Source organism: Coregonus clupeaformis, chromosome 10 (assembly GCF_020615455.1).
Source record: "Coregonus clupeaformis isolate EN_2021a chromosome 10, ASM2061545v1, whole genome shotgun sequence".
Taxonomy (NCBI): Eukaryota; Metazoa; Chordata; class Actinopteri; order Salmoniformes; family Salmonidae; genus Coregonus; species Coregonus clupeaformis.
Window position 1 is genome coordinate 19,871,586 of NC_059201.1, and position 17,941 is coordinate 19,889,526.

A 17,941-nucleotide genomic window follows, 5' to 3' on the forward strand; every position below is an offset into this window, starting at 1 on the left:
CACTCAGGCCTAATTCATCTTCCTCTTGCTTGCTTTTCCCTGATAGACGTTAGCAACAACAAAAAAATGTGTCACAAACGAAGCCTAGCCCAACAGAATGGTGCAGCATACATATTTGAACTGCAATGTCAGAGAGAGAGAGAGAGAGAGAGAGAGAGAGAGAGAGAGAGAGAGAGAGAGAGAAGTATACATATCCGTTTCTTTCAATCGTTGTTTATTAATGTTGAAGCATGCTATCATCATTATCATACGCTCAAACCTTGACATATGAATAGGCGGGCCTAGGGTACTAAACTGTTAAATTGATCAAAAGAAAAATGGCCGGAAATTGATACCGCCTATAAAAAATGCCACAGCTAAATATCAACTGGAATGCACAGGGAGGGACCGTTCTCTCTTTCAGCTGCGCCAAAGTAGCATATGTTGGACTATACGAATTTATAGATAGCATGACAGTAAACAAACACCTGCTAGAGGGAGCTAACACGGAAAACGATCTGATACGAGAAGAAAACATGCATCGATACCTCCTTGCCTAATGCTAGTGGATGCGTCCAGGTAAATAAGCTAGGCTACACCAGGAACAATGTGCAGTGGCGGCGGTCATCACAACAACACATGGATCGCGACCTCATCCTGCTATCTTCTGTGTTGCCGTGCTCTGGAATTGCCTAATAACAATCTTATTTCTGACATAGGCTACAGCTTTCACAACGCACCACGCCTCCTCATCCTTGCACGCACCTCGATTAACCATCTTCGGGGGTGCACAGTGTGCTTTTCAAAAGGGAGCAAAAGAGAGACTGGTCCGCATCTCCTCATGTCGCGGAGAAACGAACATTGGATAGACGAGGCAAGGATGGGTGGTTTCACCCTGATTCTGCATCCATGAGCGACTTCATTTCCAACAGAGTGTTGCTTTTTGGCCAAGGTACCACTGGATAGTTCTGGCGAGAGAGCAAGAAACTGCTGTTAGGAAGTTTGGATGCAAATGGCCACAACCACCATGATCTTTATGATTTTGGGGACTTCACTTGTGATGGTAAGAACACAGTTATGCCCATTCCCGCACTCCCATATGTGTAACAATGTAACGTTTTAAAAGCTGTCAAATTGATATTTCAGAAGACCTAGACATCAACGTGGCCTAGCTACACGAGGCTACACAATCAATAAACAAACTGTCAATGGAAAACAATTTATCTGGAGTCAATTAATTTTTAGAATTTACATTAATGTTTGTCATTTACTTGAGAAGTCGGGCAACAGATGGTGTTATGGGAATGTAGCTTGTTTTGTCCCAGTTGACCTCAGTGGTTCTTTTCAGGCTGTAGCGTGTCTTACGGACATGAACGCTCTACTGGACCGCTTTCACAACTATATCTTACCACATTTACGAGGGGAGGACCGCGTCTGCCATTGCAACTGTGGAAGGTAAAACAAACTTTAAAAAATAATGCAATTTAAAGTTATGCAAAACAAGAGCATGAGTAAACCATTAGTTTGAAACTGCAGGTGATTTATAGTGCACTGTTTATGGCAATGGTCCATCATAATTTAATGTTGTTTGTTATAGGATTAAAGGACAAACATTGTTGACTCTCCTGTTTTTGTTGAATCACCTCAGAGGTTTGATCACTGGTGAACTGCATGTTGTCTATCTCCTATCACTTTCATCATCTCATTACAGTCTGTACATCAAGGATGTATGAAACAGCTGTGAACTATGTTGAACTATGCTCCTGTCCATGATGGAAATGACTCTGGCTCTACATTCCCACAGTGTGACACAGTCACATTGAAACACAGGTCACCTGTCAAGTTTTTAGTCTACTCCTTAGGCCCACATCTTAGTAATCACTTACAGTTTAAAAAAATTGAAAAACGATTTGTTTGGGGCTTTAAATAAAAATGTAACTTCAATAATTTTAATGTTACTGAAAACAACTGAATCTGTTGGTGGGTTGATTTTCCTGTGAACAACATTACTCACTCCTGCAGGCAGCCATACCTCCCCCCTCCCACTCAGACCTGCTATGAGCTATGGGATGTGAGTGAGTGAGCGAGTGAATGAGTGAGTGGCCTGGGTGTGTGAGAGAGATGATTAGACAGTGTAGGAGAGCAGCACCGAGTATGCCAATAAAGCTTTGTGAATTTAATCATGTGTTTGAGTAAGATAGAGCTGGAGACGGGAAAAAATATAGGTATTTTGAGACCTCCCAGATATTGATGAGTTGTCAGGGTTCTGGATAGCAAGATCTTTCACTCTCTCACATGCTTCCTTAGGTTCACTTCTCTCAGTTGTTTGTGCACTCCACATCCTCCTTTTCTTGTTGCCACATGCCTCTCTCCCTTGACCTCTCTGCCCACCTCTCTCTTCTTGCTGCTGTGGTTTCTCTCTACTGGGAGCGATGCCTGCAGTAATAGAGGGAGTTGGTCCACATGCATCCCCGCGCCCCAACTCCCATGGGGCAGCGAGGCCAGCTGTTAGTGATGCGTTTCCTGTGCTGCCCTCCAGCTGCAGCTGTTCACCTCTCAGCGATGGGGCTGACAGCAGCACACCCACCCATCCATCCATCCATCCATCCCACTCACCCAAAGCACTACAGCAAAGCATATGGAACCACACACAGCCTAACCATATACAGTATACTTGATATATGGTATATTTAATTACTCACTTATGTAATTGTCTTCCTCAATGCACTTTTTATTCATTATCTTTTTTACTTCTTCCTCTCTCCACTCTCCCCCCCTGTTCCCCCCCCCTCTGTCGTCCTGTCCCTCCTCTCTTCTCGCTTTTCTCCCTCACCTTTTCCTCCCTTCCCTCTCCACTGTGTCCTGCGTTCCCTCCTCTCTTCTCCCCGTGTCCTCGTCTCCCTCCCCTGTCTCCTCTTCTCTCCCTGTGTCCCCTCCCTCTGGGCTTCAGGCACCATGTCCACTATGTGATCCCGTACGATGGGGACCAGTCTCTGGTAGACTCGGCAGAGAACTACTTTGTGAGTGATAGCGTGACCAAGCAGGAGCTGGACCTGATGCTGGGGCTGCTGCTGGGCTTCCTCCTCAGCTGGCTACTGCTGTGGCTGGACGGGGCGCTGCACGCTGCCCTCAGGGCCTGGAGGGCCAAACAGCACCATGGTGAGTCAGCAGGAGGCCCCCAGGGGCTACAACCACACTGGAGGGCTCTGAGAGGCAGATAGATACTTTGTATGGGGAGCTGATCCAAAAAGCCTGACACAACACTTGAGGAGCTCTGAGTTTAAAAAAAGGTAGCAGTAGAAAGTTACTAAGGAATACAGATTTCTTTTCATGGGGTGGGGGGAAAATAGGATGCTCTCTGGGTGGGTGAAGGAATGGACAGGAGAACAATAGTCTGAAGGTGCAGAGGTATGATCTCTCAACTTTTAAACCTCTTTGGATTAGCCTTGTTTGATGAAAACTGAAGTGTCGTGGGAGCCTCAGTGTGTAAACCTGTTTACGGTTCGATGGCATTTATAAGTGTGACTCAGCCATTGACCTACTTTATCACAGTATTCCCCAGCTCGCTGCTGTTTCTCTTTTGATTTTCTATATGTCATTTTAGGTCAGCGTTTTTCAGGCTTAGATATGACAGCGGGAGTTTTTTACCCCTCAGATTTCTATATGAAACTGTTGGCACTGATATTGTCATCATACATTCTTCCCATTTAGTCTAGTCACTGTTTTTCCTGTGTGTAGATTTTTCTCTTCATATTTCTATATTCAGTTGTGGGATTAGTATAATTCACACCCGGAGCTGCTTGTCGTGTAGGAAGTGATGGGGGTGGTTGGCAAAGAGGTGCAGAAATGAGTCATGTACAGTATAGGGATTCAAAATCATGTCTTTTCAAATTGATATTTCCTCTCCTGCACACAAGCACACGCATGCATGTGCATACACACAGCGTTCATTTTCGGGTCCGTAGTTTTAAAACTGTGAGTTCAGAGAAGATCTACTGCAATGTTTCAGTGTCTTGTGATTTCTCTCTCCTCTCTGTACAGATTCTGAATCCCTCTCCCTCGCTCTCGCTTAAAATTCAGTATTTCTCTCTCCCTGTCTTTCTCGATTTCCAACTCCCTCCCATCACACCAACCAAATTCATGTCATTTAATTCTCCCCCATCGCCTGTCTCTCCTGTGAAAAGTCTAAGTGGGCTGTATTAGTATGGCGAAGATGTCTCATCCTCTCTCCATCTCTCCTTTCCACTCTCCTTTTCCCTGCACTCCTCTCCCTGTCTCTCAGCCCATGGTGTCCTCAGACTTAAATTAGATGAGTCAATTTGGATCACACCTCCATTCTCAGATATAAATACCCCACATCCATGAGCCACACACAAAATTACGCACACACACATACACAAACTGCACGCATGCTCGTACACAAATTAAATGGAGGACAAATCTTTAATCTTTCAATCACACATTTAATGTTATCTATGTCCTGTCTTCCCGGCCCCTTCTTTCTTTCCTTTACTGTGTCCAGATGTGTTCTCCTGGTCATGGGTTCCCCGTTTCTGTAACCTGAGAGACCTGGGGAAACGGGTGGACCTGAGAAAGCTGGAGGACTCCAGTGGGAACATGGTTCACATTAAGCAGAAGCTGTACCACAATGGACACCCCAGCCCACGCCACCTCTGAGAGCCATGGACTGGCTGAGACAGACTGAGACCTGCTGTCAACTGACCAACCAGACTTTAGTCACATGGGCAACAAAACAAAGACTATCCAAGATATAGCCTTCAAACCATACTGTTTCTTATGGACACTGGATAGAGCACTTTCTCAAGTGACGCCATGGTCTTCACCCACGGTGCAAAACTCCTCACCCTCCATATTTTATGTAAAAAGATTGTAGGTAATGGAGGATCCATTTAGGAGGGTGTAAGCAATTTGCCAGAGTGTGTCTGTTTTTGAAAATAGTTATATATATTTTGTTTTAGAATGTCCATTTTGCTAGAAGTGGGGATAGGGTGTATGCAGTATTTTGCTTGGGTTTTGTCGGTTTGTAGAAACGTGTTTATTTTGCCTGAAGATGTCAGTTTGAAATTAGAATATGTATTTTGCTCGAGATTGTTCATTTTTGACAGGGGTTTGTGTATTGGAAGAGGTACACTATATATACAAAAGTATGTGGACACCACTTCAAATTAGTGGATTTGGCTATTTCAGACACACGCATTGCTGACAGGTGTATAAAATCGAACACACAATCTCCATAGACAAACATTGGCAGTAGAATGGCCTTACTGAAGAGCTCAGTGACTTTCAACGTGGCACCGTCATAGGATGCCACCTTTCCAACAAGTCAGTTTGTCAAATTTCTGCCCTGCTAGAGCTGCCCCGGTCAACTGTAAGTGCTGTTATTGTGAAGTGGAAACATCTAGGAGCAACAAACGGCTCAGCCGCGAAGTGGTAGGCCACACAAGCTCACAGAACGGGATCACGAGTGCTAAAGCGCGTAGGGCGTAAAAGTCGTCTGTCCTCGGTTGCAACACTCACTATCGAGTTCCAAACTGCCTCTGGAAGCAACGCCAGCACAAGAACTGTTCGTCGGGAGCTTCATGAAATGGGTTTCCATGGCTGAGCAGCCGCACACAAGCCTAAGATCACCATGCGCAATGCCAAGCGTTGGCTGGAGCGGTGTAAAGTTCGCCACCGTTGGACTCTGGATTGTCTGGAGTGATGAATCACACTTTACCATCTGGCAGTCCAAAGGACTAATCTGGGTTTGACGGATGCCAGGAGAACGCTACCTGCCCCAATGCATAGTGCCAACTGTAAAGTTTGGTGGAGGAGGACTAATGGTCTGGGGCTGTTTTTCATGGTTCGGGCTAGGCCCCTTAGTTCCAGTGATGGGAAATCTTAACGCTACAGCATACAATAACATTCTAGACGATTCTGTGCTTCCGACTTTGTGACAACAGTTTTTGGAAGGCCCTTTCCTGTTTCAGCATGACAATGCCCCATTGCACAAAGCAAGGTCCATACAGAAATGGTTTGACGAGATCGGTGTGGAAGAACTTGACTGGCCTGCACAGAGCCCTGACCTCAACCCCATCGAACACTTTTGGGATGAATTGGAACACCGACTGTGAGCCAGGCCTAATCGCCTAACATCAGTGCCCGACCTCACTAATGCTCTTGTGGCTTCATGGAAGCACGTCCCCGCAGCAATGTTCCCACATACTTTTGGTCATCTGGTGTATGACATATTTGAAAATCAGTGCCACCTGTTTGTCACCCAAAACAGATTTATATCATTCGTGGCTGAATGGAAGCAAGTCCCCGCAGCAATGTTCCAACATCTAGTGGAAAGCCTTCCCAGAAGAGTGGAGGCTGTTATAGCAGCAAAGGGGGGACCAACTCCATATTAATGGCCATGATTTTGGAATGAGATGTTCGACGAGCAGGTGTCCACATACTTTAGGTCATGTAGTGTACTTTGTGTCTATTTTAGAAACTTTTCATGTAAAAACTGTACTGAAAGGGGCCTAGGGGACGGAATGGAATTATAAATAATTAGGGGTGGGGAAGAGAACGGAAATGCTGCCTGCTTGTCTAACTGTGTGGTGTGTACAGTACATGCAATGTGTCAATGTTGAAGAACCATGAGGAAAGGTACGGTTGTGTGTGTGTAACGGGTTACAGGATTTCTTTGATATTTTGTTCAGAGGGTCATCACCATGGAAACCTGTAGACGAAATTCCAAGACTGAGGGTTACACTCAGGAGCTCTATATAGTTGACAAAACACTTTACACTGAACAGCCAGTTGTAGAGAGCCTTCATCATGGTGGTTTAGAAAGGGACTGCCTGTGTTATATTTAAGCAATAAGGCCCAAGGGGTATACCACGGCTAAAGGCTGTTCTTATATAGCTCTTAGCCGTGGTATATTGGCCATATATCACAAACCCCCGAGGTGCCTTATTGCTATTATAAACTGGTTAGGGCAGTAAAAATAAATGTTTTGTCATACCTGTGGTATATGGTCTGATATACCACGGCTTTCAGCCAATCAGCATTCAGGGCTCGAACCACCCAGTTTATAATAATTAACTAATATCTAAAGTAGGTGCAACATGCCCTTGTCATGGAATTGGAGAGTGATGCTGTGTGAGGACTTGGTCACAATTACTGTGACACATTGGGATCCTGAATGTATTCCTTCCTTATGAATTTGTCCCTAGGGAGCAGAATGTAGACTCATTCAATTTTGACCCTCTCTCTTTCCTGCACCTCCCCCATCTTCCCTTGACCCGTGCCTCTCTCCCCCAGTCTCTGTCCAGACATTGGTGTTGTGAAGATGAAATGTTGGTTTCATTAAAAGGGACCACTGGGGTTTAACACTGACGGAGTGCTGGTGTGTCATTACACAGGTTCAAGATACAGTTCACCATGATATCAGCATTTGTTGGTCACGTTTTCACAATGGCTTTTATGTCTATGAAACCATCCCTTTAGAAATCACAACAAAAATGCAGCCATAGTAAGAAACCTGGATTATTTTACTATTCATAAAAAGTAAGTCATCTCCATCCACACCATTTAAATAGAGTATCATCTCTTACAGTGCACATCAACATTATTACAGACATAGGGTTTCCATGTAAAGTACACTTATCTTCAATTTTACACAAATCATATATTATCACAGCTCTCCAGCTTCTCCAGGATTACTTCATAAAATGTTAGTGCCTCCATCCCTCCTCCCCCTACCTATTTCAGTCAGACAGACAGATGTACACAGACAGAGACTACAGACAATGAGGAGGAACAAGAGGCGACCTCCCTGTAATCCCAGGCAGCAGCCCCTGTCCTTCCTTTGGCCCCTAATGTTAAACTGGAGTCCCATCCTTGGGAGGAGCTTTGGTCTTCCCCACCTTCCCTGTCCCACCCTCACTGCTAGGGGCTACATCAGTCGGGGCTACACCCTCTGCCCCCTCCCCCTGAGGTGTTACCACCGCTTCTGCTTTGACACCCTCCCCCTTGGCCTGGACGGTCCCCTCCTCCACAGGCAGGGCAGCACTGTCTGATGAAGGTGGGGCTGGCACCTCTAGTTTCAGCTCCTCCTGAATGACAGGGGCCTCTGGTTTGTTGTCCATCTCCAGAGCCGGAGTGAGCACCTCCTGGGCCTGCGGCGGCTCCCCTAGAGGCAGAGTGAAGCCTATCTTACGGCTGTCTGCTGGTCCAGCGCTGGGAGAGGCTGTGCTCTTGGCCCCAGCCGCCTCAGTGTCCCCATGCAGCCAGTCCATCTTCTGGAGGTGCTGCCGCATGGCTTCGTCCACCCGAGCATCAATCATGGCCTCCGTTAGGACGCCGTCCTCTGAGGAGTAGGCTGCCGCCTGCAAGAGGACATGGAATACATGGATTATTTCATTACAGTCATCTGAACAAGGACTTTATCATTACACGGACAGCCCAGTAAATCTCTAATATCATTTATCTACAAATATAAATGTACAGTATTAACTACTTGCAAGATCAGTGTATGAATATTGAGTACTGTATAAGGAATTTAACAGACAAGGCCCACTTGTCCACAGAAAGAGGCTAGCAGGAGAGATGAACATGACACAGCAGCAGTGGAGGGACCATGGTATACATAGCGATCCACTTCCCAGCTCTGCTTCTATTAATAAGCCCATGGAGGGAGAATAAATGGGTCTAGACTTCCTGGGCTAACCAAATCACCTTGGGTCAGCATTGTCTGATTCTCCCATCCCTAACCAAGTTCCAGCCTGTGCACAGGCTCTCCTTCCAACCAATCATTTATGTCAAATTGGCTTAATTGGAAAATTCTGCACGACACCGCATCACGGTTGTTAACCGTTCAGAAAGCTCAGGAGAAAGCATTGAAGTATGAACAACAGGGGAAACATGTCACATACCTGCCAGGCCACGCCCAGTTTGGAGATCTCTCTGCCTGACATGCCCTCTGCCCGCTTAGCGATGTCCGAGCACTTCTTACCATAGTCAAACTGAGCCAGCTTCATTCTCCTGCAGGGACAGAGACAGAGGAAGATGGAAACAAACAGAGAGAGGAAGATGGAGACATAGAGGGGGATTAGAGACAGATAGAGGACTGAATTACATCCTGTCTGTCAGAGATGAAACAGGCCTTTGTTATGAGGTCTGGTCTGACTGTCTGGGGAGACACTCCTTAAGTGGCCCAGCTCCCTCTAACAGCTGGCTCTGTTGTCTGAGTGTGTTGTTGTTGTTGATCCTGGTCCAGTTCCCAGTGCCCTGTGTATAGGTCACCCCCTGCCCCTCTGCCCCTCAGGCTCCAGGCTCTCGGAGCCCCAATGTAATTAGTGACTTAGCATGGCTACAGCTGGCTGGGCTCCTGCTTACTGCTGGGTCACCTGCTCTTCAGACCTGCTCCTGACACTCCACAGCTCTCAGCCAGAGGTCATTTACATGGAACATGACAGAGATAGGCCTCCCTCCTCCCAGGCACTCAGTGTTAATGCCTGTCCCCATGTGTGCGTGAGTAGGTGTGTATGTGTGTGTGTCACTGTATGCAGATTACTCGAAGGCTGCATTTACACAGGCAGACCAATTATTTAGCCACTAATTGGTGGTCTTTTGACCAATCAGATATTTTGTGGTAATAATTGGGCAAAAGATCAGAATTGGGCTGCCTGTGTAAATGCAGCATAAGTGTCTGGGAATAGCTTGACATCAGAACAGTTGCATTATGCATCCCAGTATGAGTGCTTGTGAAAGTGCCCTATTTAAACCTGCACTGCCTTGTCGTGTGGGTGTAATGCTGTATGACTCACTGTCTCCCTCCTGTGGCAGGCTCCAGCACATATCTGTCAAAGTACAGACGCACCAGCCTCTCCCTCTCATCAGGACCCGGCAGGGCGAAGTTGACTATCTCATCAATACGGTCGTTGATGGCCCAGTCAAACTGCTCTGGCTGGTTACTGGCCAGCACCATCATGAACCTGTAGGGAGAGACAACACAACAGTGGTACATTAGGGTTAGAGTGCTGTGATATCTGAGGGACATGGTACATCAGAGGTCTTGGGCGTAGATATGAAATGTCTAAATAGAAGAAGTAGTTGTAGAGGACTGACTTGGTGCTCTGCTCTCCAGTGCGATACAGGAATGCATTCAAAGTGGCTCTGAGCTCTTCACTGATCTTTTCCTGCAAACAGAAAGAGACACCGTGAATTCTGTTTTCCAATATTTCTACAAGATCATTGTTTTGGTTTTGCTATGAAATACAGGAAGGTACACAACAGACTTACAGTAGACCTCTTGCGAAGGAATGCATCAGCTTCATCAACAAACAGCAGCAGGCTGTGTCAGACAAGAGACCGGATGGCATAAGCAGAGTTGCACTGGTCTTACATCATTTTTATTTATTTATTTTATTTTATTTTTGGTCATTTAGCAGACGCTCTTATCCAGAGCGACTTACAGGAGCAATTAGGGTTAAGTGCCTTGCTCAAGGGCACATCGACAGATTTTTCACCTAGTCGGCTCGGGGATTAGAACCAGCGACCTTTCGGTTACTGGCACATCGCTCTTACCCACTAAGCTACCCGCCGCCCTATACATCATTCTCTGTACATTGTTTAATGTGCATGTCTGTTTATGGCATATGTGTGTAATGCAAGTGCAAATGTATTTCCTGTCAAGATGTGTAGATGCTTACGTTACATGGTTGCACACGGTTACATCATGGTTACATTTACATGAAGGTACTGCAAGTGAGGGTAGCATACCCGCGGCGACTGGTGTTGGCCCAGTCAAAGACTTTGTGCATGGCGGTGACGCCCTCACGGCCCATGGGCGCCACATCTCCACCAGTCATGATGGCATAGTCCATCCCAGAGTGCACTGCCAGCTTCTACTCAAAACACAGAGACAGTTACCAACATATACAGATACCAAGATAACACCTCTTGTCATAGACAAGATGATTCTGTGCGGGACCTACCTTGGCGAAGAGGGTCTTGCCAGTACCCGGGGGGCCATACATGAGGATGTTCCTGTAGAGGCCCTTGTTCTGACGCGTGTTCCTAGTTGCTATGGCGATATCACGTACACGTTCTTCTAGGTTAGGCTGTGCAGAGCAGAGGGAATAATTCATGAGGGAGATCAACATTTTGACTCAAGGCAGGGCTGCAAAAACATACATTCACAAAAACATACACAAAACTAGATGTGTGCACAGCATTCTCTATGAATGTCTCTTTCATACATGTGCTGGGTATAATATCTCCCAGGTTTAGTGGTGTTGAGACTCTATAAGGTATGGCTCTCTGGTGCTCAGGTGTGTGCTGAGTGTCGGTACTCACACTGAGCACTACTCCCTCCAGGGCATCCTGAGGTTTACTTGTCAGGCGCTTTGACATCTAAAAGAGGGGGAAAATAAGAAAATGCACCTCACCATCACTTCATAGTACTTCAAAATGAGCGTTTAGGAAATGTAAGTTAATCACAATAAAAAAACACCAAAATCAGACACAGGACGTATACAGTGCATTCGGAAAGTATTCATACCCCTTGACTTTTTCCACATTTTGTTACATTACAGCCTTATTCTAAAATGGAATTTTTAACAAATATTTTCTCTCATCTATACACAATACCCCATAATGACAAAGCAAAAACAGGTTTTCAGAAATGTTTGCCTATTTTTAAAAATATAAAAAATGGAAATATCACATTTACATAAGTATTCAGACCCTTTACTCAGTACTTTGTTGAAGCACCTTTGGCAGCGATTACAGCCTTGAGTCTTCTTAGGTATGACGCTACAAGCTTGGCACACCTGTATTTGGGGAGTTACTCCCATTCTTCTCTGCAGATCCTCTCAAGCTCTGTCAGGTTGGATGGGGAGCGTCGCTGCACAGCTATTTACAGGTCTCTCCAGAGATGTTCGATCAGGTTAAAGTCCGGGCTCTGGCTGGGCCACTCAAGGACATTCAGAGACTTGTCCCGAAGGCACTCCTGCGTTGTCTTGGCTGTGTGCTTAGGGTCGTTGTCCTGTTGGAAGGTGAACCTTCGCCCCAGTATGAGGTCCTGAGCGCTCTGGAGCAGGTTTTCATCAAGGATCTCTCTGTACTTTGCTCCATTCATCTTTCCCTCGATCCTGACTAGTCTCCCAGTCCCTGACGCTAAAAAACATCCCCACAGCATGATGCTGCCACCACCATGCTTCACCGTAGGGATGGTGCCAGGTTCCTTCCAGACGTGAAGCTTGACATTCAGGCCAAAGAGTTCAATCTTGGTTTCATCAGGCCAGAGAATCTTGTTTCTCATGGTCTGAGAGTACTTTAGGTGCCTTGTGGCAAACTACAAGCGGGCTATCATGTGCCTTTTACTGAGGAGTGGCTTCCATCTGGCCACTACCATAAAGGCCTGATTGGTGGAGTGCTGCAGAGATGGTTGTCCTTCTGGAAGGTTCTCCCATCTCCCCAGAGGAACTCTGGAGCTCTGTCATAGTGACCATTGGGTTCTTGGTCACCTCCCTGACCAAGGCCCTTCTCCCCCGATTAATCATTTTGGCTGGGCGGCCAGCTCTAGGAAGAGTCTTGGTGGTTCCAAACTTCTTCCATTTAAGATTGATGGAGGCCACTGTGTTCTTGGGGACCTTCAATGCTGCAGAAATGTGTTGGTACCCTTCCCCAGATCTGTGCCTCGACAGAAATCCGGTCTTGGAGCTCTACGGACAATTCCTTCGACCTGATGGCTTGGTTTTTGCTCTGACATGCATTGTCAACTGTGGGACCTTATATAGACAGGAGTGTGCCTTTCCAAATCATTTCCAATCAATTGAATTTACCACAGGTGGACTCCAATCAAGTTGTAGAAACATCTCAAGGATGATCAGTGGAAACAGGATGCACCTGAGCTCAATTTCGAGTCTCATAGCAAAGGGTCTGAATAGTTATGTAAATATGTGGAAATAGGAAGGGGTCTGAATACTTTCCGAATGCACTGTATGATGCACAGCAGGGCCTCTCTACCTTGATCGGGTGCTTGATCGCCTCCGCCACAGTGATGCGAGAAGTCTCTCTGACCAATGAGGGCTTCCCGAGTCGGGCCTCAATGTAGCGCCCCGCCACGCCTGTGGCGTTCCGGGCAGAATATACACCTACAGCCAGCAGGGTCAGTCCTGCCACCTGGTGGTGGAATTACACTACATTTAAAGACACTCCAGGACAGCTCAAATCAGATATAAACATTTAACATATCATACACTGAACAATTAGTTAGTGAGCATTTCTCCTTTGCCAATATAATCCATCCACCTGACAGGTGTGGCATTTGAAGAAGCTGATTAAACAGCTTGATCATTACACAGGTGCACCTTGTGCTGGGGACAAGAAAAGGCAGTTTTGTCACACAACACAATGCCACAGATGTCTCAAGTTTTGAGGACGCATGCAATTGGCATGCTGACTGCATGAATGTCCAACAGAGCTGTTGCCAGAGAATGTAATGTTCATTTCTCTACCATAAGCCGCCTCCAATGTTGTTTTAGAGAATTTGGCAGTACGTCCAACCGGCCTCATAACCGTAGACCATGTGTATGGCATCGTATGGTCGAGCAGTCTACTGATGTCAACGTTGTGAACAGAGTGCCCCATGGTGGTGGTGGGGTTATGGTATGGGCAGGCATAAGCTATGGACAACAAACACAATAGCATTTTATTGATGGCTATTTGAATGCATAAAAATACCGTGACGAGATCCTGAGACCCATTGTGAGGCCCATTGTTTTTTAAGGTATCTGTATACCCAGTCATGTGAAATCCATAGATTAGGGCCCAATTCATTTGTTTCAATTGACTGATTTCCTCATATGAACTGTAACTCACTAAAATCAATGAAATTGTTGCATGTTGCATATGAATGAACATAAACAAGTATGTAGAGTGGAAGGGAGGTTTCACCGTAGCTGTGACTTTATCCCAGTCCGACACAAAGGCCCGGAATCCTTCCCCAAACACAGCACCTGCAGTCCTGAAAACACACAAATATACAGAGACAGTCAGGTCTCCAATAGTATCTCTCACCGTATAGTCTCTAGTACAGTATGTCCTTGTCTCAGCGTATAGTCTCTAGTACAGTATGTCCTTGTCTCAGCGTATAGTCTCTAGTACAGTATGTCCTTGTCTCAGCATATAGTCTTTAGTACAGTATGTCCTTGTCTCAGCATATAGTCTCTAGTACAGTATGTCCTTGTCTCAGCGTATAGTCTCTAGTACAGTATGTCCTTGTCTCAGCGTATAGTCTCTAGTACAGTATGTCCTTGTCTCAGCGTATAGTCTCTAGTACAGTATGTCCTTGTCTCAGCGTATAGTCTCTAGTACAGTATGTCCTTGTCTCAGCATATAGTCTCTAGTACAGTATGTCCTTGTCTCAGCGTATAGTCTCTAGTACAGTATGTCCTTGTCTCAGCGTATAGTCTCTAGTACAGTATGTCCTTGTCTCACCGTATAGTCTCTAGTACAGTATGTCCTTGTCTCAGCGTATAGTCTTTAGTACAGTATGTCCTTGTCTCACCGTATAGTCTCTAGTACAGTCTGTCTGTGCTCTGCTGCCTTCAGGCGGATCTGCTCGCGGATGATGTCTGCGTTTTCCCGCTCAACACGTGCCCGCGCTTTAGACTCCGCCTCTACACGTAGCAGCTCATTCTTGTGCCTCAGCTGCATCTCGTGCTCAATTGTTGCTGCATGGAGAGGATACATCAGTGGACATTTTGTGATTGCCAGACCCCATATGGCTATATTGAGCAGTGAATATAGAAGCAGAACCATATTCCTGGAGGCTGTGTGAGCTGTGTGGCTACTATATACCTTTCCTCATGGCCTCCTGTTTCAGCACAGAGTCCTCCTGTTTGCGAAGGTTGTCATCATTCAGGGCTTGCTGAAGACACAGAGGAGAGGCCACACTCAGTCAGTTGGACATGGTATTTTCACTGTACTTCTTTATAGCCTAAACAGTACTGAATTGATATTGCAGCTAATGGCAGTTGATCTTACCTGTTGCTTGAGTTGATCCTCATACCTCTGTCTGGCAAGTCTGTCTTGGAACTGTGCTCTCTGTGAAGGGATAGAGACGGTAACAATAGTAACATGTATGGCGCCCTCTGCTGGACAGATATGTAATCCCTTGTTCCACTCCCTCTCTCATTGTACCCTTTGTTTCAACAGCATTAAAGCTAATTGTGCAAACAATTTCAAGCTTACATACACAATTCTACTCTCTACAAACTCTTCAAGATCTCTTAACTACTACAGGGAAAATACTTCCTTATATGGTTTACCCATACCTATGCATGATGATCCATGCTATTAGCCCATCATTGACCACATACTATGTAGTACAATGAATACTACTGCACAACCACCCAATCTGCAGTACCACTAAACCCTTACTCTGCTCTCCTCTCACCGATTGATGCTGCTTGGTCTCCTCGCCGACAGTTTTCCTCCTCTCCTCCCCTTGAATACGCAGCTGATCCCCCTTCAGCTGCTCCACTGCTGCCTCATACTCCTTCCACCATCACACACAGAGAGAGAACAATTAGCATGATCAGATTTGTGATTGATAGTACTGTATTTGGTGTCCTACACATTACTCTGCATGTGCCTTGTTTAGTGCAACTGTACCTTGATTTTGGTCTGGTGTTCCATCTGAACAGATTGCTCCTGCATGCGAGCCAGATCCAAGGCCTCTTTGGCATGACCTGAAATTAAGACAAGGGAAAGGACATTAGTCTTCCAGATATACGTTTGATTTAATGACAGTAGCTATATTCCCACTATACTGAACAAAAATATACAACGCAACATGTAAAGTGTTGGTCCCATGTTTCATGAGCTGAAATAAAAGATCCCAGAAATGTTCCATAGCACAAAAAGCTTATTTCTCTCAAATTCTGTGCACAAATTTGTTTACATCCCTGTTAGTGAGCATTTTATCCTTTGCCAAGATAATCCATCCACCTGACAGGTGTGGCATATCAAGAAGCTGATTAAACAGCATGATCATTACACAGGTGCACCTTGTGCTGGGGACAATAAAAGGCCACTCTAAAATGTGCAGTTTAGTCACAACACAATGCCACAGATGTCTCAAGTTTTAATGGAGCGTGCAATTGGCATGCTGATTGCACGAATGTCCATCAGAGCTGTTGCCAGAGAATTGAATGCTTATTTCTCTACCATAAGTCACCTCCAATACTGTTTTAGAGAATTTGGCAGTATGTCCAACCAGCCTCACAACCAGCCTCACAACCGCAGACCACGTATAACCACGCCAGCCCAGGACCTCCACATCCGACTTCTTCACCTGCGGGATCGTCTGAGACCAGCCATCCGGACAGCTGATGAAACTGAGGAATATTTAGTATTTATCCCAAGTGGGTGGGGCTATGGCCTCCCAGGCCCACCCATGGCTGCGCCCCTGCCCAGTCATGTGAAATCCATAGATTAAGGCCTAATTTATTTATTTCAATTGACTGATATCCTTATATGAACTGTAACTCAGTAAAATCGTTGAAATTGTTGCATGTTGTGTTTATATTTTTGTTCAGTATTTTTATTTAGTTAACCTTTATTTAACTAGGCAAGTTAGTTAAGAACAAATTCTTATTTACAATGATGGCCTACACCGGCCAAACCCGGACGACGCTGGGCCAATTGTGCGCCGCCCTATGGGACTCCCAATCATGGCCGGTTGTGATACAGCCTGGAATCGAACAAGGGGGTCTGTAGTGACGCCTCAAGCACTGAGATGTAGTGCCTTAGACCGCTGCGCCACTCGGGAGTATACTTTGACATTCTAAGTGAAATACTTGCATGTTTGACTAGAGCAAAGATTAACTATATACTGACTAGAGCTATTTGGCAAAAAAGGAATGACCTTTGCACCGTTCACCTTGAATGCACTAATGACCAATTTCCAACATGAATGAAAATGTGCAACACAACGTTCAAACCAAGCAGTGAAACCTGCGATTCTCGTTTACTATAGTGTTATGTTTTACTGACAGCGGTCATCAGGATTTGATAGCTAGTTGACTAGATTAGATACCTGTAGGAACTAGGATAATATATGTCAGACACCGGCCCGTGTTGCATCAGCATCACTGCTTAGACTGTAAAGCATGCTGCGGGTGCATCGGTCTTTCTGGGGAGATTAACAAAATGTTTCAAGCTAGTTACTAGTTCTACAGTACTATATATAATATAGTTAACATGCAAGACACTTACGAGACTTGTCAAGCTCCTTCGCCGCTTGGGCCGCTCGTTCCAGCCCGGTTGGGTCGAAGTTGCTCCATTTGTCCTTGGGTTTATCCCCGCCACCTCCGGAGCCGCCAGCCGGTGGAGGGGGTGGCGGTGGAACCGGGAATTCCGGGGGAGCCTCAGGCTGCCCCTTATTCAGGCCGAACAGCCAGGACATGTTACGGTAAACGGAGAATAAACTGCAGCCCAGGCCGGTAAAGGTGATCTGGTTTGGCGGTCTGTCAGTCACTACACTTCCTCCACACGCGTGTCACGCTGCCGTCTTTGCGCAAGTGCAGGAGAGGACAGATTTTCCCTGAAAGACAACCATGCTGATTGGTTACGAGGAAAAAAATATTCCTCTCATTGGTTGTCCCTTTGCAGAGGTCAAACATGTAGTCACACCCATAAGAGGGTATGGTAGACGCAGTGGCCCAAAAAAGGAAGGTCTTATAATAAACCTGAATAACCTCACTGGAAGGCCATTTGACACAATTCATTTTATACTTGCATCATATGCGGAGTATTTTTTGTACTTCGTTCAACAGAAAAGTTTTCATTCATTGGAATTTTCATTAGCTCACATTTTGTGTGCTGTTTGGATTTTTAAGTAATACATTGCAGTAGCATTTCAGGGAAATCTGAATCTCTGTGAAATATTATTTTT

The 17,941-nt window shown here is 45.7% G+C and overlaps 2 protein-coding genes across 3 annotated transcripts; one reads left to right on the forward strand and one right to left on the reverse strand.

Annotated features, from left to right (window-relative positions):
* The first annotated feature begins 182 nt into the window (after positions 1-182).
* LOC121575944 (transmembrane protein 240-like) lies at positions 183-5,198 on the forward strand. Of its 2 annotated transcripts, XM_041889236.2 has the most exons (5): positions 183-558; positions 699-1,042; positions 1,328-1,434; positions 2,930-3,138; positions 4,502-5,198. In XM_041889236.2, the coding sequence occupies exons 2-5, from the start codon at positions 986-988 to the stop codon at positions 4,654-4,656; spliced, it is 528 nt and encodes a 175-aa protein (XP_041745170.1). In that variant the 5' UTR covers positions 183-558; positions 699-985; the 3' UTR covers positions 4,657-5,198. The 2 variants fall into 2 exon arrangements, with proteins under 2 accessions (XP_041745170.1, XP_045079193.1); XM_045223258.1 differs by having other exon boundaries at positions 183-1,042.
* A 2,307-nt stretch (positions 5,199-7,505) lies between these two features.
* Positions 7,506-17,581, reverse strand: LOC121575303 (ATPase family AAA domain-containing protein 3). The gene is made up of 16 exons (XM_041888295.2): positions 17,263-17,581; positions 15,658-15,734; positions 15,440-15,541; positions 15,028-15,087; positions 14,842-14,911; positions 14,549-14,714; positions 13,936-14,005; positions 13,006-13,161; positions 11,332-11,388; positions 10,971-11,096; positions 10,756-10,880; positions 10,276-10,327; positions 10,102-10,172; positions 9,801-9,968; positions 8,907-9,015; positions 7,506-8,360 (listed from the first exon to the last, which is right to left on the reverse strand). The coding sequence occupies exons 1-16, from the start codon at positions 17,450-17,452 to the stop codon at positions 7,854-7,856; spliced, it is 2,106 nt and encodes a 701-aa protein (XP_041744229.1). The 5' UTR covers positions 17,453-17,581; the 3' UTR covers positions 7,506-7,853.
* Between the last annotated feature and the right edge of the window lie 360 nt (positions 17,582-17,941).